This window comes from Dama dama, chromosome 11 (assembly GCF_033118175.1).
Source record: "Dama dama isolate Ldn47 chromosome 11, ASM3311817v1, whole genome shotgun sequence".
Lineage (NCBI taxonomy): Eukaryota > Metazoa > Chordata > Mammalia > Artiodactyla > Cervidae > Dama > Dama dama.
The window spans coordinates 12,698,381-12,722,242 of NC_083691.1; the positions used below are offsets into that span (position 1 = coordinate 12,698,381).

Consider the following 23,862-nt stretch of genomic DNA (forward strand, 5'->3'; position numbering starts at 1 on the left):
GGCATTTTGACTCTTGATAGCCTGGACAAACAACTTCTCAGAAAAACACGCGCATATACAAATTTGCAGACAAATGCAGGTGGTTTAGAATCACAAATAATCTCTCAAATTTTAGGGAAATAAAACTTACCTATATTTTAAACAGTGTACTGTTTTAGTATATTTTGAATGATTCAATTTACACAAAGCTTTCCAGGAGCTACTTCATGTTGTGTATTTGACGCCTCAACAAGGGCTCAGAATCTGAAATCATTTTACGTTTCCAAAAAGTTTAAAATAGTATAGAGTTCCCCTATATTCTTCTCCCAGAACTCCCTGAAGTTTATATCTTACATAACTGTAGCTCAATTATCAAAACTATTGATAACAATACTATTGTTTCTTGATACACCTTATTCAAATTTCATCAGCTGTCTCATTCAAGTCCTTTTTCTGTTCCGGAATCCAATACAGGATTTCACTTTGCGTTTAGTTGTCTTGGACTTGACTTTCTTCTTTTAATCCAAAGTGGCTGTGTGTTCTTGGGCAAAATTAATGTCCAAACCTTTCCTCTGTCTTACTAGACGTGATGTGATTAACAATCAGTAAAAATACATGTGGAATGTTTTCGGACACGTCAAAGACAATGAAATTGTTCTTATTGCTCAAAGCTGGGCATATCTAGCGTGGCCTTTCGTTCAAATTAAAACAAAAATAAAGCAAATAGAAGAGTATCACTGTTGTCGAGAAGTTTGTCCTAAAGTAGGACCCGTAGCTTCCCGCTCGACCGGCCAGGATGCGCTTCCTCTAATTGGGCAGCGTGTGTCCGCGCTGACGCAGAAAGGCTGCCCCATTGGGCCGCGCAGTCGGGACTCAGGCGGCTTTTCTCTTGGTGCTCAAGGTGCGGAGCCACTTCTCTTCCTCCAGCCGAGCGTTACCCTTCTTTCCGTAGTGCCATCCTGAAGGATCGGACTGAACTAGGCCGGGGAACTGCACTGAGGTCAGCCGGGAAGAAGCGGCGGGGATAGGGTATGAGGTGGGAGGTGGCAGAGTACAGGTGGTCGGCAAGCCTGGACGAGATGGCCCGGTTGGCGCGGCCCCTAGACCCCTAAGGTCTTTGCCGCTTCCCGGCTCCCTCCGCTGGCCCCACCTCCCTCGGGATCCCCCAAGGTTCCGCGCCTCTCTGCCGCCCTTCTGCGGGCCCCGCCCTCGACTACTTCCTCCGAAGGGCCCCGCCTCCTCCGCGAACTCTCCCGCGGACCCCGCCCTCGGCCCCCTCCCCTTAAGGGCACCGCCTCCTCCGTGAGACCTCCCTCGGGCCCCGCCTTCTGCCCCTCCCTTTAAAGGCCCCGCCTCTTCCCCATCCCCTCCGCGGGCACTGGCATTGCCGCCGCCTCCCTAAGGCAGCGCCCTCTTCGTATACGTATCCCTGCCGAGTCTCCTGTCTTTTCACCTTGCACCGCCTGGGCCCCTCTGCCTCTTTAAGTTAGGTTTGGTCCCATTTCTCTCACCGCCCCCCCGCCCCCCCGGGAGGCTTTGCTCCTGCACCTTTTTTCTCAGCCCTGCCACTTTGCACCCCACCTCTTCGTCTGGCTGCCCGGGTCCCTGGGTATCCCCACAGATCTGGGCTGTCTCTGTGAACTTCGCAAATTGTGCAGAGGCCTCGTCCTGGGCATTGGCGATCTCTTGTTTTCAAGACCTCCCCGCCCGGTGGGAGTAGTCACTGTTATGGAGTCTTAACAGGGGCGTGGATGCCTATAATCTAGGAAGCATGGTATTGCAATATTTAAAGGAAGGCATTCTGGAGTTACAGCCCCTCCTGGTGAGATCCTCAGGCAGACCTGTGAGGGACTAAGCTGTACCTTTCTCCCCAAATGTCCCAGGCTTCTTCTGATGCAGAAGCTTGGCTCTCACCATGGTGCTTTAAACACTGGTGGTGTGGTGGTTTAGTCGCTAAGTCGTGTGCAACTCTTGCGATCCTATAGACTGTGGCGCTCCAGGCTCCTTTGTCCATGGGATTTCCCAGGCAGGAATTCTGGAATGGGTTGCCATTTCCTTCTCCAGGGGATCTTCCTGACCCAGTATTGAACGGGCGTCTTCTGCATTGCAGATGGTCTCTTTGCCAACCGACCCACATTAGGAAACTTAAGCACTGGGGGGTTATTAAATCTTGTTATGGGCCCCTCTTTTAACCAAAGTTGGTAAGGCTTTCTAACTCTCACTGGGAAGTGGAAGGCAAGAGATGAATGAGTGATGGGCTTAGACAAGCAGTGTCTCAGCATCCCACTCTTGGTGCTGCTTTTTGGATTTTTTCCTGAGAATTCTTATCCAGTTTTTCAATTACCAGCAGTCTTGCTTGGTAGGTAAACCGAAAAGTATGTGGAGATAAAAATCTTGTCACTCTGTAGATTCCTCTGACCCACTACCCTCCTTCAGGGTATCCTGTGTGTACACTGGTCAGAAGACAGTAACCCACACCTGCAGTCTCTTGGAGTTAGGAACCTCTGGGATCTGAGCCCAGCTCAACTGTTTGCTATAAACTTTTGGCAGTGAAACTTTCCTCATCTGAGCCTCAGTTTTACCTTCTACAAAAAGAGCGTGATAAGTGTCACAGGATCATCGTGTGGATTTGCTGAGATCCTGTGTATGAAAACAGTCACTTTTAGGGTCTTATGAATAGTAGATCTGAGCACAGGTGAGCCCCAACTCTTCAGATTCATGTCTGTCTGATCCAAACCAGCTCAGAGCCTGCTGTTGCCGCCCTCTCCCAGGCACGATGACGACCCTGGATGATAAGTTGCTGGGGGAGAAGCTGCAGTACTATTATAGCAGCAGTGAGGAGGAGGACAGCGACCACGAGGACAAGGACGGAGGCAGAGGTGCCCTGGCTGGCGGTTCCACGCCCGCAGACGCGGACTTGGCAGGCGAAGGCATCTCAGTTAACACAGGTACTGGAGATCCTGGGCTCTGGGAATAGGTTTAAAAAATGTCCGTTAAATATGTATCAGAAGTCTCATGAACACGTCTCTCTAATTCCAGTTGCGCATCTAGAGACAACCCAGTGTTACCATTTCACGGCGTTAGTATTGCACTGCGTGATACTAACAGTATGCATAGCAGTGTACTGATGATTCAATTAGCCTGGCCTGTGTTTTGAGTCTAGCTTCTCAAATGAATAGGTGTTTGATATCCCATAAATCATGGGTATGAGTATATTGGTAGTCTAAATTCCTAGTCATGGCATATTTACACTTCTACATTTTATTATTTCCAAATTGCTGTCAGTTGAGCTGGTACTGGTTTGTAGTTTAAGCAGGAGTGTGACAGCTCCCATATACATGACATTCTGCTGTGTTACCAAACTTTTTTGATACTCTGATGCCATCCTGATGGATGACAAATGGCACTTCACTGTAGTTTTAGTTTTTATCTTTTTAGAAGTGACAAGTCTTTTTAAAAAAATTTTATTTATTTTTAATTGGAGGGTAGTTGCTTTACAATATTATGTTGGTTTCTGCTATACATCAACATGAATCAACCATAGGTATACATATGTCCCCTCCCTTTTAAACCTCCATTCCACCCCTCTAGGTTTGGAGTGACGAGCCTGTTTTTCTAATTTTAAAGGATATGTTAATGTCCTCTGCTCATTTTCAAAATTGGGTACTTGGTCTTTTTCTTCTTAGGAATCTATATATTAAGGAAAATAATCTGTGGTTTGAGTTGCAAATATTTCTATTTTATTGTCTCTTGGTTTTTGCTCTTTTCTTGGCAGAAAGTGTTTTTTTTTTTTTTTTTCCAATTGTTATGTGCTTGAAAGCATTATTTTATAGTTTCTTAGTTTTATTTCTTATGTAAAAGGCCTTTCTCCACTCGAGGATTATTAAAAAAGACTCCCATGCCTTTTTTTTTTTTCTTTCTCCCATGCCTTTTAAAAAAAGTATTTTTATGATTTTGTTTGTTTGTTTGTTTAACACTTAACTGTTGATGTATTTGGAATTCATTTTGTTAAGTGGTAGGACTCCAGCTTAATTTTTTTCATATTGATACCCAGTTATTTCAATATCACTGACTGAATAAGCCATCTTTTCTCCATTGTTTTTTGTTTGTTTGTTTTTATTTTTATTGGGCTCTAGGGGATGGGATGGGGAATACCTCTGTAAGTTATGCCCCACTAGGAAGATGTCCATTCTAACTTTCCTGGGATAGCTTTCAGAGCCTTTTCTTTTTCTTGGAGCCGCTGCTCTTGCTGGCAGCAGCCTCTTCAGGTCCACTGCTGAGTGGCTCCTCCTTGGAAGACAATTTCTGCTTTTTCTTGGGGACCCTCTTGTTTTCTGACTCATCAGGGTCAGTAACTGGTTCCTCTTTGGGAAAAGATTTCTTCCTCTTGGGAAGACTTCCAGTACCAGCTGTCTCTTCAAGATCACTACTAACTAGCTCTTCCTTGGAAAAAGATTTCTTTTTCTTGGGTTTGGAAAAAGAGACAGATGGGTTTTCCATTCCATTCTCCTGAAGAGCCTCCTGGGGCTTTTGCTTTTTCTTCTTTTTGGGTCTTTCATTTGTCTCCTCACACTCCTCCGGGGCACTGCTATTTTCTGAAGAAGCCAGGGCAATTGCAGCCAGCCTTTTCTTTTCCTTCTTCAAGCATTTCTTCTCCTGTTTCTTGAGCTTCCTAGTAATCTCGGCAGCTGCTTCCTCTGCCTAAACCATTGCCTCCTTCATGACATCCAGATTCTTTCAGGGAATCTCTCCAGTCTCATAGAAGGACAGCCGCTCCTCAACTTGTTCTCGAAGCTTCTCCCCAACAACACTGGTGGGCACCTCAGAGAAGCAATCGAGTCGTGAGGCAATACTGCATTTGTTTGTCAGGTATTGGGAGATGCGACCTTTATTCTTGGCAGCTGCTCGGCCAATGAAGGTAGAGTGGGAAATGAGTCTGTATTTTGGGGTGTTACCCCTTGTCTTCAAGGCTCTGGAAACTTGGTCCCTTTGCTGGGCCCAGGGCATTGCTCAGACCCCAGGACTGGCCATTTCTCCGTTGTTTTGAAATGCCAGTTCTATCTTGTACTGAATTTCTGCTTGTATTTGCGTCTTTGGCTGTACTTGGTAGCCTCTCCCACTGATTCGTCTTTTAACATCACAGTGGTGTTCTTCTCTTTTAATTACTTATCTGTTTATAACCGCACTGGGTCTTCGTTGCTTCGCAGGGGCTTCTAGCTGCGGTGCTCGGGCTTCTCATTGCAGTGGCTTCTCTGGTTGTGGAGCACAGGCTCTAGGGCCCATGGGCTTCAGTACTTGTGGCACACGGGCTTAGTTGGTCTACAGTCCGTGGAATCCTCCGGACCAGGATTGAACCCCTATCCCTTGCTTTAGCATGCGGATTCTTCACCACTGGACCACCAGGGAAGTCCTCCCACACTGCTTTAATTATTCCATTACAATATGTTTTAGTATCTGGTAAGCCTGGTCCCCATACAGTACTCTTCTATGTCATTATTTTCTTAACTTCCGTTTTCTTATTTTTCCAAAGGAGCATGCACACGTGTGTAATCACATATGTTTATCAGAAATGCGTTAAATATATGGGTGAATTTAGGGATGATGATGCCCTTGTGATGTTGTGTTTTCCTAGTCAGGAATATGGTGTTGCTTTTCCATTTATTCAGGTCTCTCTTAGTATTTCTTGGCAGCATTTTAAAGTTTTCTTCATACAGATATTTATATTTTTTTTCCTGTGACGACAAATAAACCTTGACCTCCCAGTCTCAGAGTCTTGTGACAGCAAAGGTTTATTTCTCAGTCATGTTACTTGTTGCCCGTCTGGATCACCAGCAGCCTTGCTTCTGCGTCACGTGTCCTCTCATCCCAGGAACTAGGCTGAAGGAGCAGCCCCTTTGGAGACACACGGTTCTCCTGACCAAGTGTGGAGAAAGAGAGGGCTGTTGGAGACATAGAACGGCTTGTTAAGTTTTTGCTCAGAATTCAGTGGCCACAGTAAGTCACATGGCCAAGCCCTGCATCAGTGGGCTGGGGATACATGTTTTCATCCCAGAGGTCGTATTACAAGTCACGTGGTAAGGGGCCGGGCTATATAGCAGGGGGCTGGGAGGTTTGGGGTTAGTTTGAATAACAGGACAACCTGCCACAATCTTGTTATAAAAAGTCAGATAATACGGAAGTGTGGAAAGGAAAAAGTAAAAGTTCTCTCTCACCAGTCTCCTTAGATCTTACTTCCTGGATATATCCGCTGTTAACAGTTTACCTCTTTTTCTGGCCCTTTTTCTACATGCACATATAGAGGTCATATAAATGTACACACACATAGACAAATATATGTAAATATTTATACATGAACATATAGTTCCTTTTCTAAAAATTGGAGGATCATACCATGATATTGTTCTGCATTTTACTTTTTCTTTTTTGACCTAATATGTTTAGACACTTTTCATGGCAGGGAACCTATAGCTACCTTACTGTTTCTAAGAGTTGCTTTATTGTCCTTTGGGTAGATGAGTCTGAATTCATTTCACTCATCTCCTAAGATTGGGTCTTAATGTGGCCCTTTAATTCTCGCACACTGTCCTGCCATGGACGTGCCTGTGTGTGGATCACGCTGCCCTGTGTGAGCATCCCTGTGCTGTTGATGGAGCCAGCTCTGGGCAGATGTGCCCTGGCCCCTAATTCCTTGCTCATCCTCGGTCACCTCCACTTTCACCCCTGACTCAGGTCCAAAAGGCGTGATCAATGACTGGCGCCGCTTCAAACAGCTGGAGACAGAGCAGCGGGAGGAGCAGTGCCGGGAGATGGAGAGGCTGATCAAGAAGCTGTCCCTGAGCTGCAGGTCCCATCTGGACGAAGAGGAGGAGCAGCAGAAGCAGAAGGACCTCCAGGAGAAGATCAGTGGGAAGGTAATTAGAAGCACCCCGGCCTCGCTCAGAAGCTACCCCTGATCTCCAGTGTTATTAGCATGGCACCTCACCCGTCTTGTGTAATGTGTGTCGCTGTTGGCTTTACATCTCTTACGCTCACTGCTGGTCCCCCCGCAGATGACTCTGAAGGACTTGACCGTGATGAACGAGGACCAGGACGATGAGGAGTTCCTGCAGCAGTACCGGAAGCAGAGGATGGAAGAGATGCGGCAGCAGCTCTACCAGGGGCCCCAGTTCAAGCAGGTTTTTGAGATCCCCAGCGGAGAAGGGTTCCTGGACATGATCGACAAGGAGCAGAGGAGCACCCTCATCATGGTCCACATTTACGAGGACGGCATCCCGGGGACCGAAGCCATGAACGGTTGCATGCTCTGCCTGGCGGCAGAGTACCCGGCCGTCAAGTTCTGCCGGGTGAGGAGCTCGGTGATCGGGGCCAGCAGCCGCTTCACCAGGAATGCCCTCCCTGCCCTGCTCATCTACAAGGGGGGTGAACTGATTGGCAACTTTGTCCGTGTCACTGACCAGCTGGGGGAAGATTTTTTTGCTGTGGACCTTGAGGCTTTCCTCCAGGAGTTTGGATTGCTCCCAGAAAAGGAAGTTTTGTTGCTAACCTCTGTGCGTAACTCTGCCACCTGCCACAGTGAGGACAGTGATTTAGAAATTGATTGACCATCTGGGCCGGTGGCATAGACCTCTCATGGTTTGGGCTGGGAGACACATGTTCGCGTGTTTATTTTCATTCTTTTGTGTGATCTTCCGGCTTTTCCCCCTTTTCTTCATAGTCCCTTCTATGATATGTCAGGTCAAGAAATTCTCCGATCAAATCAGCGTGCTGAATCACCTTGTGGTTCCCCATGAAGTGACTTAACATTGTATAAACAGGAAGCCAGGCTTTTCCACTGTTTACTTAAGATCCTCTAGCGTGACATCTCTGTTATTGTTTCCAGTCAATATTTACATAGCATCCTAAAGACAGTGTCGTGGAAATTGTCTTCAGATGGTCTCAGAGGTCTCTTTGCCAGGTCCGGGAGTATAATCCTATAGTTAGTGTGTTATTTGCAACATAAATACTACATTTCCTTCATCAATGATCATATTATATTCACGTGTAATCAGACTCATCACCATAAAGGGCAGTTAAATTTTTTAACCCTAAGACCCTGTTCTCCCTAGGGTCTTGTTTAAAGGTTCTGGACCACATATGTTTGCCCCATCAACAGGGGTGACCTTTGCTGCTGGAGTCGATGTCCTGCTCAGGTGTTGTTAACTCTACAGTAGGAAGGAAGGATAGAAATGGGCTTTCCTCTTGATGCCGGAAAATCAGCTTGACTTAAAAATTAGAGCTGGGATGGAGCTGGGAAGCATTTTTAAAGAAAGATCTTTCAATAAGATACCCCTGCTCACCTTTTCTCTGTTTCTCTTTTATTTAACAAGGTAAAAATTTTTTTTTATTTGTTTAATGTAGCTTTTGTTAATTTTTTTAAATATTGGAAAAGTAACCAATATTTAAGAAAGGAAAATTTACCAAAATACAGAAGCAAAAAAAAGAAAATTAGAATACTCTCTAACCTTACTACCTAGGATAAAACACTATTAATATTTTGGGATATTTCCTTCCAAGGTGTTTTCTTTGTATACACAGACATTTTGTGTGTTTATTGTTAAAACAATGGGATCATTCTGAACATACTGTTTTATAGTATGGTCAGCTAATATATCAAATGTTTTTCTGTGTTAGTAAATACTCTTTTACAACATTTTAAAGTTGCTGTTTATTCCAGTGTATAGATGTGCTGTAATTTGCTGGTGGTTGTCTCTTAAAAACAACCTTTTAAGAGGTAGTTCCTCTTAAAAAGGAAAACAGCAAAGACTTTTTATTCAAAAAGTAATTGATGTTCATTGTAGAAAATGTAACAATAATTGTTAAACTAAAAAGATGTAAAAAGCCTTATAATTCCACCAACCAAAAATAATCCCTGTTATCATTTTACAGGTATCTTGCTGGTCTTCTTTCTGTGTGTTTATGATAATGATTGTCTTTTGAGTTTTTTTCCTCTTACTTTTTTACTTTGAACTATGTACATTGTAGGGTCAGGAAAAATATAATCTGTTAATTAAATGTTAGCTTTAAAGTTCAGTTTTGCTTTTCCTGGCTTTTTAGGAATTGACTAACTGTAATAGGGTCTTGACAGTATCTCTTGTAGTTAACCAGAAAAAGAAACTGCATGGTGTTTTTTTTAATTAAAAAAAGCTTATTGTAGAAAGTATTTGGGAAGTATAGAAATTAGAAACAGAGACAGCTATTGTCAATGTTCTTGTTTATTTCCTTCCAGCTTTTTCAATATTTTTAGTAATATTGAGAGCTTATTGAATTTAATTCTATGTTTTGTTTAACTTAATGTTGTATCATAAATGCTTTGACATGTTAAATTCTAAATAAATAACTTTTAATGGCCTCATAATATTTCATCATTTGGATAGGCCATACTTTATTTAACCAGTTCCTTGATATTGGATATTTAGATTCTTAGCTTTTGGCTAAAACAAGTAGCATCTTTGTATTTGGGGCTATATTTTGGATCATTTTCATAGTATAGACTTCTAGAAGAGGAATTATTGGGTAATAGAAATGTTTTAAAAGCTTTTATAAGCCATCTTTGGTTCTCATTGGAAATGAAAACATGCTCTCCCAGCACCTTGACTTTGCCTTTCAAGAACAGAAATTCTGGGATAACGTGAATAGACATGGAATGGGGAAATCCTGTCCTAGGGGAAGTACAAACAGCACAGGCTTTGGAGCCAGACAGATCAAATCCTCTCTGTTCCTCACTGGTGGTGGAACTTCTGGTGAGGCACCTAGCCTTCTTGAAACTCAATTTCCTCACCTTGGCAATGGGAACAACAGTGCTTCATGGATTGTTCAGTTGTTTTCCATGTGTGATCCCAGAACTGCAGTGTCAGCTTCACTGGGGAACTTGTTAGAAATGCAAAATCTCAGGCTTCCCCCTGGACTAACTGCATCAGAAATTCTGGGAGTGGCCCAGCACACTTTTCACAAGCCCTCCAGGTGGTTCAAGTTTGAGGATCTCCAACCTGTTGATTAAGGTGAGTGACAGCAGCTGTCAAAACAAGGGTTCACTGCTGTTGTTTCCTTTTTTATTGGAAGGAGTTGAAACAGAAGAGCATTCAGGTCACTTCTCTTTGTTTACACGATCCTCCTTTTTGGTCATGGACTTGGGAGAAGGAATGAGAAACCAATACTTGTCTATTACAAATTATCTCAGTAGTTTTCCAGATTGCACTTTCCTCTGGAATGAAAATCCCATGAAGGCATGGAATTTATTTTCCTCCCTGTGTATGGCATAGCCTCTATTCACTCTGGGACTAGGCTGACATTTACAGGTTTGTGGGCAAGATAGAGAATCCTTCCACACCTCAGTTTCCTCATCTGAGAAGTGCGGATGAGTAACATGAGTCAATTCATAAAATACCTAGTCAGCCTTCAAATAAGTGCTGTTTTTATGATCCCCAGCACCCACAATGGTGCCTGGCACTTGGTAAGAATTGAGTGTTTAATAATGACTATAAGGGCTCATTGAAGGCCATATCCTTTCATGCTAAGTAATGTTTGAAAGATGAAACCAAGACTTTGCAGAGTTAAGTAACAATTCCAAGTTACACAGCTAGAGGGCAGGACAAGGTTTAAACTCAGGCCTGTGGCATTCCAAAATGTATACTATTTCCATGATGCTTGTTCTTAGCAAAGAAAGCAAAATGACCAAATGTCAATAAAATGATCGATTAGAAAAAAAGAGAGTGGAGAGAACAGGTTGGAGGAGGAGAAACAGAATTTTTGGAAGTGAGAAAAAGATATGAAGCTGGGTGGAGACCTGGGTCTTCCAGGCCTACCTGTGTTTCACATCAGAACCTTTTCTGTCTGGGGACTTCCCTGGTGGTCCAGTGGCTAAGACTCCATGATCCCAATGCAGAGGACCTGGGTTTGATCCCTGGTCAGGAAACTAGATCCCACATACCACAACTAAAAATCCCACATGCCACAATTAAGACCTAGAGCAACCAAATAAAAAACAAAAAACAACCTTTCCATCTTGACTGTGGCTATGACCAGCCATGTACCCCCTGAGGTGTCCCCCTTTCCTCCAAAAATTCCTTCTTCCCAAATTCCCGTTACACCCCTGGCCACACTGCCACCCACATCTGGCTCTGAGTGGCAATGATCAGGAGTACAGTCAGCATGAACTCCAGTCCTCTTCCTGACCAGTTGTGTGCTGTTAGGTAAGTCTCTTCCTCTTCCTGGACTTCCATTTCCCCTCTTGTAAGATGAGGGGTTGCATTAGATGATTTTTTTTAAGACATGTTGAGCTCTCAGATTTTATGAATCAATGAATTTTTAAGAAATCTACTGTCACCATCATGCTATCATATTGCATTTGGTTTAATTTAATGAACAATGTAAGGTTTTTCCTAAGTTGTGAAATGTGAAAAGTCCCGGTGACTTAAATAAGTCACAAGGTGACTTGTCTCCTTTTCCCATAGGATAACCCCATCTTCAGTGTGTGTAGTTGCCTAAGTATTTGTTTATACATTAGACTATGAAGTCTCTGGGGACGGGGACTGCGTCTCACCATTTCTGTTGTCTGGTCTGAGATCATAAGTGGTGGCTGCTTAAGTGGGGAAAATCCCCAAGGTTGTAATAGGCTGGAATTCACCACAGTGGGCTAGAAGACTATAAGTCATATAACTTTTGGTGCAGACATGTTATATATTTTTAATCAGAGAGATTAAAATGTCTGCTCACTGAGACCCAGATAAGTTCAAATCAAGCCCTCAGCTCTGCCAAAGCCTGTAGAAATACTGGTTATAATCCAATACGATCACACGGTGGCAGCAGAGGAGAGGGAACAAATAGTTTTTTTTTTTGTTTTCCTGTTAAATTAGAAGAGCACAGACTTTGGATTTGAGACATGTGGGTGATGTCTGGCACCATACACGAATCATTTTATTTTCTTTCTTTTTTTCGGAGGTGGGGCAGGCTGAGCAGCTTGCGGGATCTCAGTTTCCCCACCAGGGACTGAACCTGGACTGTAGCAGTGAAAAGTGGGAATCCTAACTGCCAGGTCACCAGGGGACTCTGTGAATCATTTTACAGAATTTGTTTTTAGGAAAGAGAATCAGGAAGTACTACATTCACATGATTTATTAATGAGTAACGAAGAAAACAAATATTGTTTCAGGAATAAACATACATACACTTAACTTTCACATTATGGTCAGTGGAGGCTGAGGGAAAGTCTGGCCAGGGAGAGAAGAGGGAGCACTGGTTTCCTGCCAGGCCCAAGTCCGGAGTCCCAAGCACCTGAGCTCAGGGAACAGCCTTCATGTCCAGATCCCAAAGCCCATGACTTCTTGTCTCTGCCTCCCTTGCTGGTAGCGATGAGAGTTACCAGCATGCGTTTTGACTTACTTTGTGCCAGGTCATTGTGCTAAGCCCTTAGATAATTCTCATAACAACCCCAGGGAGATAGTATCACTCTCATTTTATAGTTAAGCAATTTGCCCAAAATCAATCATCTAGTAAAGTCGGGACTTAAACACAACCTTGGAGTTCCGGAGTCAGAATCTTAGTACGCTCTAATAATGTTCACCCAAAAAGACTTCTGGAAAGAGATAAGGGGTGCCTGTCCAGCGACTGGTGTAATGGGCTGAATTGTGTCCACCCCAAATTAGTATGTTGAAGTCCTAACCAAACCTCCCTATCCCCTGCCACCGCATGTGACTGTAGCTGGAGACTACAGGAAGTAATCAAGGTTGAATGAGGTCATGAGGGTGGGGCCCTAATCTGAGAGGACTGGTGTCCATACAGGAAGAGAGCTCTCACCAGAAACCAAACCTGATGGAACCTTGACCTTTAAGGGACTTCCAGCCTTTAAAACAGTGAGAAATAAATGTCTACTATTTAAGTCACCCACTCTATGGTATTTTGTTATAGTAGCCAAAACTAAGACACTGATTCCTGTGATCTCTACAAATTCAATAGTGAAGAGAAAAATAGGATTCCTCAGACTTATTTCAAAGGAGAGTTGGCAAGTATATGACTGTTATTAGCATAGCCAATACCATCTTACAGTTTCTCCTACCCTTCTACTGACCCTACCCAGGACTCGATTGTTCAGTGAATCACTTCTCTGTTGTCAAGGGCTTTGTATGTAATAGATATTGTTTCATAATCATTAGGACCAGGTAGCCTCTGTGCTCTGTTTGTCCCCAAACAATGATGAAAATCTTCCTTGATGAGTTCCCAGGAACTATGAAGCTAATTACTCATTCATAAATCAGAAAACTAAGATCATGGCATCTGGTCCCATCACTTCATGGCAGATAGATGGGGAAACAGTGGAAACAGTGGCTGACTTTATTTTTGGGGGCTCCAAAATCACTGCAGATGGTGATTGCAGCCATGAAATTTAAAGACGCTTACTCCTTGGAAGGAAAGTTATAACCAACCTAGACAGCATATTAAAAAGCAGAGACATTACTTTGCCAACAAAGGTCCATCTAGTCAAGGCTATGGTTTTTCCAGTGGTCATGTATGGATGTGAGAGTTGGACTATAAAGAAAGCTGAGCACCAAAGAATTGATGCTTTTGAACTGTGGTGTTGGAGAAGACTCTTGAGAGTCCCTTGGATTGCAAGGAGATCCAACCAGTCCATCCTAAAGGAGATCAGTCCTGGGTGTTCTTTGGAGGGACTGATGTTGAAGCTGAAACTCCAGTACTTTGGCCACCTGATGTGAAGAGCTGACTCATTGGAAAAGACCCTGATGCTGGGAGAGATTGAGGGCAGGAGGAGAAGGAGATGACAGAGGATGAGATGGTTGGATGGCATCATCGACTCGATGGACATGGGTTTGGGTGGACTCCGGGAGTTGGTGATGGACAGGGAGGCCTGGTGTGCTGCGATTCATGGGGTCGCAAAGAGTCGGACACGACTGAGCGACTGAACTGAACTGAACTGAAATCCTAGGAATGCATGTCCTGTTTCTGAGCACCTGCTGCCATGCCCTATGTGCTTAGTCACTCAGTCATGTCTGACTTTTTGCAACCCCATGGACTGTAGCCCACTAGGCCCCTCTGTCCATGGGGATTCTCTAGGCAAGAATACTGGAGTAGGTTGCCATGCCCTCCTTCAGGGCTCCCATGCTCTAGGTTAACTATAAAATTCTCCCAATGTCCCCTCGATGATGCAGGGTTCAGCTTCGAGTGCTTCTGGATCCTTTTCTGCCAATCACACCTGGTGAGTAAGTTGCCCTACAATAAACTCATTTGTTGATTATTTGGAACTGCCTGCCTCTTTTTTCAGTCTGAAGATGCCTTCTCAGTTTGGTGGGCACTTTTTGTTCCATCCGTGTCCTCCAACAGTAAGAACCACAGAAACCTCTTCTCTCCAGTGTTTCTCATAACTGTCCATTATTTCCAGAGTTGTATATTTCCTTCAGCCTTTGAATCACCTCTGAACACGTCCCAACCAGCTCTGACTTTTAATTTTTTTAATTTAAATTTATTTTTGGCTGTGCTGGCTCTTTGTTGTGGCATGAGGACACCTCTCTAGTCGTGATGTGTGGGCTCCAGAGCATGGGCTCTGAAGTTGTGGCACGAAGGCTTAGTTGCCCTGCGGAAGGTGGGATCTTAGACCCCTGACCAAGGATCGAACCCTTGTCTGCTGCATTGGTAGGCAGATTCTTAACCACTGACCGCCAGGGGAAGTTCTGGCAATCTCAAGTTTTATATGATTTAGGTCAGTGATCCTATCAATATGCCCCAAAGACCACCTGCCTCAAAATCACGTAGGGTGGTTATTCACAATGCAGGCCCTGCTGCTTCAGAAAGTTTGAGCGTGGAGAGTAGGATATATATTTTAATAAGCAGGCCATGTGATTCTATTGCATGGTCAGTAGATTTGGATAAGAAACAGGTGAGGGGTTTTACTAGTCCTCATATCAGCCTAGAGACAGATCTGTGCTCAAATAATGATTCCACCACTTTCTAGTTTGGAGCCTTCAGCAAGTTACTCCCCTGAGCTGCAATTTCCTCATCTGTTAAATAGGGATCATGATGTGTGCTGCACAAAGTTTTTATGAGGATCAAGTGGGCCTCATAAAATGAGGATGAGTACAAAGCCACCAGCACCAAATCTGGCCTGTGTTTACTCAACCTCCTGCCTTGTCATTGTGGTTTCCGAGGTCTGTGGTTACTCGATTTCATGATATGTGTGGTGATGGTCATGATTTCACCAGCTGTCAGTTGTTCTGTGGTCCCTGGAGAGAGGAAGGGGTGGTGTCTGTATGTGTGTGGGGTCTGGCTACTTGCCAAATCGGCTGACTTGATCAATTTTGCTCATTTCATCTTTTCAGCCTTTGCCAATTTCAATTTCCCTTCCCACAAGGGAAGAGCCGAAAATGTTTCAGTGCTGAATCTAAGCTTGGGAGTGATTACGGAATCCCTGAAAAAGGCAACCAAGAGATGACCCTGACTCGCTACGAAGAGAAAATGGATCTGGTTGTGAGATCTAGAAGTGGGGGCCATGGCTTTTACTTCCAGGAGCTCTTCCTCCAATGACATAACTCATTCCCTCTAAGAATCCTGGTTAGATTGGCAGAGATGGTGGGGGTGGGGAAGAAACGTGCTCAGAACAAGAATGTAAATCTCCCAAAGCAAAGAGAGAAAGCAAGCATTCACTGGGAGCTCAGTCCTCAGGACATTGAGGGGGCCGGAATGTGCTCCGCTGGAGACAAAGACAAGTATCAGAAAACAGTTATGGGAGCCTCATCAACTTGCTGTTACCATGTAGCACATCACCCCCAAAACTCAGTGGCTTAATGTCTTCATTCCTGGAAGCAACCTAAATGTCCATCCACAGAGTAATGGATAAAGAAGATGTTGTACACATACACAATGGAATATTACTCAGTCATAAAAAGGAACAAAACTGGGTCATTTATAGAGACGTGGATGGACCCAGAGACCATCATACAGAGTGAAGTAAGTCAGAAAGAAAAAACAAATATCATATATTAACAAATACATGTGTGATCTAGAAAAATGGTATAGGTGATCTTATTTGCAAAGAAGAGACAGAGACACAGGGTTTCCTTGGTGACTCAGTGGTAAAGAATCTGCCTGCCAGTTCTGGAGACACAGGTTCAATCCCTGATCTGGGAAGACTCGATATACCATGGAGCAACTAAGCCGTGTACCCAACTATTGAGCTCATGCTCTAGAGCCTGGGAACTGCAACTATTGAAGCCTAAGTGCTCTCGAGCCTGTGCCCAGCACCAAGAGAAGCCACTGCAGTAAGGAGCCCGCACACTGCAACTAGAGAGTAGCTCCCGCTTGCTGTGACTAGAGAAAAGCCCATGCAGCAATGAAGATCCAGCACAGCCAAAAAATAAATAAAATTTAAATAATAATAATAGTAAAAATAATAAACAGAAACAGAGTCACAGACATAGAGAACAAATGTACAGATACCAAGGGGGAAAGGGGAAGTGGTAGAATGAATTGGGAGATTGGGATTGATGTATATACACCATTGATACTATATATAAAATAGATAGCTAATGAGAAGCTACTGCATAGCACAGGGAACTCTACTCAGGGCTCTGCGGTGACCTAAATGAGAAAGGAATCCAAAAGAGAAAGGATATACACACACACACACACACACACACACACACATATATTTATGTATATATATATATGTATATACATATAGCTGATTCACTTTGCTGTACAGAAGAAACTAACAATATTGTAAAGCAACTATACTGCAATAAAAATTAATTCAAAAAATATTTTCACTCTTGCATCAGTGAGACAGCCTGGGTTTGTTCTTGTGTCTGCAGGTCAGTGGGAGGCTCTGCTCTGCGCTGGCTTCCTGAATCTCCTTGAGGACTGGAAAAGCTCTGCCCTGCATGTCTTTAATTTTCTGCTGGGGGCCAGTGGGCTAGCTGGGCATGTCCTTCTCATGGCAAAGAGAAAAACACAAGAGAAAAAAAACAATGTCTTAGCTTCTTTTCATGTCTATGTCATGCCTTTTAATATCTTGTTGGCCAAAACAAGTTGGATGGCTGAACCCAAAATCCCAGATGAAGGGCAAAGTTACATGGCCAAGGATTCAGGGACGGGTGAACTAGGGCCATTAATCACCAGTGTGATCCATCAGACTCCTCACATCACCCTTCAGTGACTCCCCATCTCCATTCATTGCTCCCTCTTTGATGCTTCCATAGTACCCTGTACACCTCTCCTGGCTTTGATAATAATCTGTGTTCCTATTACGTATGTGAAGGCAAGGGCTGTCTGTAGTCCTACTGCACAATATATAATCATAACAGAGAAAGCAGAGAGCCCACAGAGCAAAAAAAGGAAGAAAGTAGGAACACAAGCAACTGAAAGGAGAGAACGGGGCAGGCACATAAGAGACATGAAAAGGATGAGCGAGGGAGACATCCCTGGTTTAGAGTGAGAGAAACTGCTGGCTGATAAACAGCTTCTTGAAATACTGATCCGTTCCTAGTATTCTAAAGCAGACATTTTCACATTTAGAGAGTCTTCATGTTTTTATTTTTCAAGTCTAATAGTTGCATTTTCCCTGTGGCAGCCCTTGCATGAAAGAAGACTTGGATTATAGAAATTTTTTTGGTCCCTTCGAAGAAGTAATCAATTTGCCATTTATGATCAGAGCCTCTTTCACAACTAAGATCTCTCCAGTTGTTTTTTGAAACGAAGGCGCCCTTACATTATGATGCAGAAAGCCTGCACTGGAAGTGAGGCTGGAGAGGCAGACTCAATTCTTTTCTTGAAATGCAATTGTTTATTTTTTCTGGATGACGTGGTTCCTAGCACTACCTATTATTGGCATAAAATGAAGGGTTAGTAATATCGATGCTAGGAGGATGAGAGTCACTCAGTCGTCAAGGACTGTATCTCTATCCATGGATTTCTCCAGGCAAGAATCCCGGAGTGGGTAGGCATTCCCTTCTCCAGGTGATCTTTCTGACCCAGGAATCAAATCTGGGTTTCCTGCATTGCATGCAGATTCTTAAGCTTCTGAGCCACCAGGGGAAACCCATGCTAGGAGGGTGGGCTAGATTGATTCTGAAATGGCCAGAAGTCGTTTCCGGACAAAGTCAGGGAATAGGGTGGGTAAGGAGAAGCAGTTCAAAGTCCTTCTGAGGGGTGACCGCAAACCCACGAAGCTGAAGCAGCCTCCCTGGGTACCTTCTCTTCCAAGGGAACTGCTTGGAAGTGAGTCAATTTGTATAGGCTTATTTGCTTATGGTGTTAAAAACTGTTCTTTGTAGTTCATGTGAAAAAGATGCAGGGAAAATTCTTCAGTGGATTTTTGAACTCAGTGGTTTTTCTTGGCTGGGGATGGGGGAAGGTTTCATAGTTATCTCCCGGTCAATATCATCTTTTAGGGCTTCCTGAAGTAAAACAAGAAACCTGATCTAGGTGGTGGGTGGGGTGGGAATGGGGCCCAGGGACCCATGGGCCTATTGATTGAGGCTACTTATGTGCCCCCCACCCCCCTCTCCCTGTTTTTCTGGGGGTCTGGAAGTAGATCAGGCATCATCTAGCCCAGCACCTGGCACATAGAAGATGGTCAATAACTATTTATTAACTTAAACTGAGTGGTGGTTTGTGGTGTGGTTGAAAGAGCCTGAGACTGAGTCAGGAGAACTGGGACTAAAATTGGCTGGTGGAGCCAACCAAGAGAAGCCTCCTGTCTTCTCTAAGCCTCAGTTTCCCTACATGCATAGTGGGGGTTACTCCCTGGGCTCTCATGAGACCTGAAAACACTTTTGACACTGGTTATGGTCATCCTGTGGAAGGAACTGACCACGCTGGGGTAGAGATGGCATGCCTTGGTCAGAGACCAAGGTCAGAAGCTGGGCTGTGCTACAACGTGGGCAGTGGAGACCACTCATCCAGGGATGGGGTCTCTTTGGGGGGCTGAGCAGGATGACCGGGTCAAGGCTGCTGGCCCAGAAAAAGCATCGATGATCCCTTGAGCCCCATAGGGCCCCTCTCCCCTTATGCTGAAGGAAAGAGACAAGAGGACAGATGAGATGACCTCAGAGCAGGTGTATATCTCTGTGCCAGGTTCTCGAGACACTGGCAGAACTCAGGTGAGGTCCCTGATGGCCAGCAGATGACATACCTTATGTCATAGAGTGGGGCTGATGGTACAGGTATGGACTGGGTGATGAGCATCACCACCAATACTTTTCTGAAACTCCAGAGAAGAGTGAGGGGGAAGCAGGTTGTGGGGCTATTAATAGAGGAGCAAGGATATGGCATCAACTTGAGCCTCGGGGTGGGGGTGGGAGGACGATGGATCAGGTAGACATGAGGATGGTCTCGTGTCACTGCAGGGCCAAGTGGCAGGGTGCTGGAGGGCCAAGTAGGAAGCCTGAAGGTCACCACTGACTCTGTGTGACCTGGGCAGGTCCCTTAAACACTCTGGGCCTCAGTTTCCCAATTTACAAAAGTAAGGCTTTGGAATGGATCAGGGGCCCCTTGGGGCCATGAGAAGGATGCACTGGGGAGGCTGAGAAGATGGGCTCCCTAGAGGGTCCCTCTGATCCTTACTCCTGCTTTCTCCCCTTCATTTTAGATAGTGTGTTTCTGGGTAAGATTTTATTGGAAAAAAAAAAAAAAAGAGTTGTGGTTTTTTGTTTTGTTTTCTAAAACCAGTGGTCCAAAGACTTTTAAGTTTTCTTTTAGATATAAATGGCATAGGATAGCAGTCCTAGGATCAGGTGGTTGCGGACTCATTAGTGGGAAGTGGATGGGCCCGTGGATAACCCAGCCCTAGGACTGCTATAGCCTGCAAGTTCTTTCACTGAGGCCACCACACCGGGGATCTGGGTTCTGTGGGACCCAGTGAAGATACACCTGAAGGGCTTGAGCAGCAGAAGTGCTTGCTCTTGCTCTGACTCAAAGACTGAGCCTCCATTTCCTCATCTGTGAAGTGGCAATAAGAATACCCCTGCTTGGACTTGCCTGGTGGTCCAGTGGTTAAAAATCCTCCTGCAAATGCAGGGGACATGGGTTCGATCCCTGGTACAGAAGGATCCCACATGTCAATGATCAACTAAGCCTGTGTGACACAACTACTAAGCCCACGCTGTAGAGCCTGTGCTTCTAAACAAGAGAAGCCAATGCAGTGAGAAGCCAGAGCTCTGCGGTGAAGAAGAGCCCCTGCTTACTGCAACTAGAGAAAGCTAGCATGTGGCAAGGAAGACCCAGCACAGTGAAAGCAAGGGGAAAAGAAACAAAACCTAGAATTCAAAAAAATATGTGTAGTGCTGACATATGATAAAAACTAAAAAAACCCAAAAAAACAAAAAACCTCTTCCATCTCTACCAATGCCTAAGCCCTGTCTCTTCTCTGTCTTGCTTAAGTTAATTTATCTATTTACACTGCATGCCGACTGCCTGCTCCCACTACAGAATGCCAGGGGGAGCTGAATAGGCAGGATCATAGCAAACAAGTATGAGAACAAAGGGTAAGAAAAATGGACAGCTTCTAAGTGCTCATGAACATAAAAAATACACTCATTTATTCATCTCAAATGCCCAGAGTATTTCCTCTGTGCCAAACTGGGTTCACTGGGCGAGGTCAGCCCTTGACATATGGGTATGTGAACTTTAGCCTCTGTCCCAGACAGATGAGAAGAAGTCAGTTTTTCGAGGAAACATGGTGATGTGATGGAAAACGAAGTGCCAGTCCTCCCCAAGCAAGATCTGGGTAGCTCAGCCTTCCATATAGCTTTCAGCCCAAATACAACAAAAAACAGTAGAATGCACCTCTAACTGCCTGAAAGTGACTGTTAGAAGAGGGTATGGTATTGCTAAAATGGCCTAGGTTTTGCCACCTAAAAATGGTGTAAACTTGGGAAAGTCAAATCTTCTACTCTGAGCCCCAGTTTCTTCATCTGTGAAACTGGGTCATAAAAATCTGCTTCACTGGTTGTTGTGGCATAACGTCAGGTCAGGCAAGGACCTGCACTACAATAGCCCTCAGAAAGGGATCGCCATTATTACGGTTTTGGAAAAAGCACAGAGCAGATGCTGGCAGTCACGAGTGTTGCCGTGGGCGATGCAGTCCCTCCTTGGTGGGGTCCAGGCCTCAGGAATCACCTGCTGAGATCCTTCGCTGAGTGAAAAGGGCTCTGAGTGCCCCCTGCACATCCCGGTTCCGGAGGCTGTAGATGACTGGGTTCAGCATGGGCGTGACCACAGTGTACATGACGGTGGCCACACGTCCCCGCTCAGCCTCATACCGGGATGTGGGCCGGAAGTAGACTGCGATGACTGTCCCGTAGAAGAGGCCCACCACGGCCAGGTGGGAGCCACAGGTGGACACAGCCCGGAGCCTCCCTGCGGCGGATGGCAGCTGGAGCACCGCAGCTGCAATGGCCCCGTAGGAGGCGAGGATGAGCAGGAAGGGAGTGACCACCACTGCGGCGCCCTCGGTGAAGATGAGCAGCTGGATGTGCCGGGTGTCAGAGCACGAGAGCCTTAAGAGAGGCTGGTGGTCGCAGAAGAAGTGGGGCACCTGGTGGGAGGCACAGAAGGACAGGCGGGCCATAAGCAGGATATGCAGGAGGGAGTGGGCGTGGGACACGAGCCATGCCGTCCCCACCAGGGCTGTGCACACGGCCCGGGACATCCTCGTGGCATAGTGGAGGGGATGCCGGATGGCCACATAGCGGTCATAGGCCATGGCAGCCAGGAGGCAGCTGTCAGTTACACCCAGGGCGAAGAAGAAGTACATCTGGGTCAGGCAGCCAGCCGGGGAGATGGAGCGGTCATGGGCCAGCAGGTTGGCCAGCATCTTAGGTACCGTGATGGAGGTAAAGCAGAGGTCAGCAAAGGACAGGTGGGCCAGCAGGAAGTACATGGGAGTGTGAAGGGCTGGACTGGCTCGGATGGCGGCCACGATGAGTCCATTACCCAGGATGCCTGCCACATAAAGGACCAAGAAGAGCAGGAAAAGGGGCCGCCGCTGGCTGGGATTTGTTGTTAGTCCCAGCAGGATGAATGGGCTTCCTTCCGAAGACTCATTGGCAGCATCCATGGCTAGGCCCCTTTTGCACCTGGAACCCCAGGGGTTTCATCCCATTGCTGAGTCATCTCCTCAGTGTCAAAGGAAAAGTGTGAGGACCACTGAGTTGCTCAAGGCTTTCTGGCCACGAGGGAAGTCATGACAGCTCTGTGGCTACACACAGATGTGACTGTGAGCAATTTCCCTCCCTGAGTCTTCTTCCTCTCCAGGTCTTAGGTTCCCTATCTGTAGAGTAAGGGAGCTGAATCAGGTGAACTTGAAAGCTGCTTCCAACTTGAATATGTTGTGATTTGCAGCAAAAACAGAACAAAAATATTGCCCAGGATGTGGACCAAAGAAGGAAGAAACACAAAAGAAAAGATGACAGAGAGGATCAAAATCAGGGAGAGATTTGACCAATGGGTATTTATTTTGGGGAAAGGCAGAGTGGACACGAAAACCAAGATGGAAGTGAGGAACTTATCTAAGAAATAAAATTCCAAACATGAAGGGCATATATGTATTGAAATGAATATAAATCGATAGCACCTGAATGCAAACATGATGTTTTAGAGCACTAAGGATTAAAACAAGAGCCCATCCCTCCCAAGGGCAGGGATGTAAGGATCTGATGATGTTGCTGCTACTGCTGCTGCTGCTGCTAAGTCGCTTCAGTCGTGTCTGTGAGACTCTGTGGACAGCAGCCTACCAGGCTCCTCTGTCCACAGGGTCCTCTAGGCAAGAATACTGGAGTGGGTTGCCATTTCCTTCTCCACTGTTGATGTTGAGATGCCCAGATTGCCATCCACTGTGTCCTCAATAGCAGGTGATGGGACACAGCTGAGCAATATCATCAAATTCTGAAGAAAAAAGATTTTGAACCTAGGATGCTAGCCTAACATCATGCATGTGTGTGCTCAGTCATGTCCAACTCTTTGCGACCCTATGGACTGTAGCCTGTCAGGCTTCTCTGTCCGTGGGATTCTCCAGGCAAGAATACTGGAGTGGGTTACCATTCCCTTCTTCATGGGATCTTCCCAACCCAGGGATTGAACCCGAGTCTCTACACTTTTAATCAAGAGTGAGAAAAGAATAAAGAAAATAAGAGACTTGCAAAAAAAAAAAAAAAAGAACCAAAGAATCTGGATGATTCCCAGTATTCCTGGAAAACTCTTCCCATGAAATCAAACACTTACAGAATCAAGAAAATGCATAGCCCTTTATGGGAAACCCGTGCAGACAGGTGGATACACCTATCAGATGCAGAGACTTGACTCTTAAGGACAGAAGCATTTCAAGGCTTCCAATTTTTTCCTGTCTGAATCTCATTGCAGAAATCTTGGATGATTCTCCAAGAGGGGTCTTAAAAGGATAAGGGTTTTAGGACAGGTTTCCTGAAGGCTATGTTGAGACCAGCTCTGCATCCTTATCCATTAAAAGAAAATAAAGACCCTCCCTACCCTATTGTCTTCCTTTTTCTCCTCCACAGAATAAGAAGAATCTTTTGGCTTTGGATCCCTGGAGAACATTGTTTTTTTTCCCCCTCAATTATGTCCCACCTTCCATGAAGGTAAGAGGATCAGGGTGAGTGGTAAGAATGGAGGGGGGAAGCCTGCTTAAGAAATGGCTTTTTTGGAAACTTAAACTACTGGAAGCCTGCTTATGAAATGGCTTCTTCGGAAGCTGAAACTACTTAAACTTGGGAACTGACCCAAGTTTAAGCTACCCAGTCTATTCTTCCCAGGTATTCTGTGAAGGTAGGCTAAGCTATGCATGTGTGTGTAAGTTGCTTCAATTGTTTCCAACTGTTTGCGACC

The 23,862-nt window shown here is 45.1% G+C and overlaps 2 protein-coding genes across 4 annotated transcripts; one reads left to right on the plus strand and one right to left on the minus strand.

Moving 5' to 3' along the window:
- Positions 1 to 760: 760 nt before the first annotated feature.
- On the plus strand, positions 761 to 9,366 carry PDCL (phosducin like). 3 transcript variants are annotated; one of them, XM_061154724.1, is made up of 4 exons: positions 761 to 880; positions 2,751 to 2,927; positions 6,709 to 6,890; positions 7,029 to 9,366. In XM_061154724.1, exons 2-4 carry the CDS (start codon positions 2,756 to 2,758, stop codon positions 7,578 to 7,580), a joined length of 906 nt encoding a protein of 301 aa, XP_061010707.1. In that variant the 5' UTR covers positions 761 to 880; positions 2,751 to 2,755; the 3' UTR covers positions 7,581 to 9,366. The 3 variants fall into 3 exon arrangements, with proteins under 3 accessions (XP_061010707.1, XP_061010710.1, XP_061010708.1); XM_061154727.1 differs by having other exon boundaries at positions 794 to 979; positions 2,720 to 2,927; XM_061154725.1 differs by having other exon boundaries at positions 795 to 979.
- An 11,761-nt stretch (positions 9,367 to 21,127) lies between these two features.
- On the minus strand, positions 21,128 to 22,078 carry LOC133065419 (olfactory receptor 1K1). Its single transcript, XM_061156183.1, has one exon. It carries the CDS (start codon positions 22,076 to 22,078, stop codon positions 21,128 to 21,130), a length of 951 nt encoding a protein of 316 aa, XP_061012166.1.
- Between the last annotated feature and the right edge of the window lie 1,784 nt (positions 22,079 to 23,862).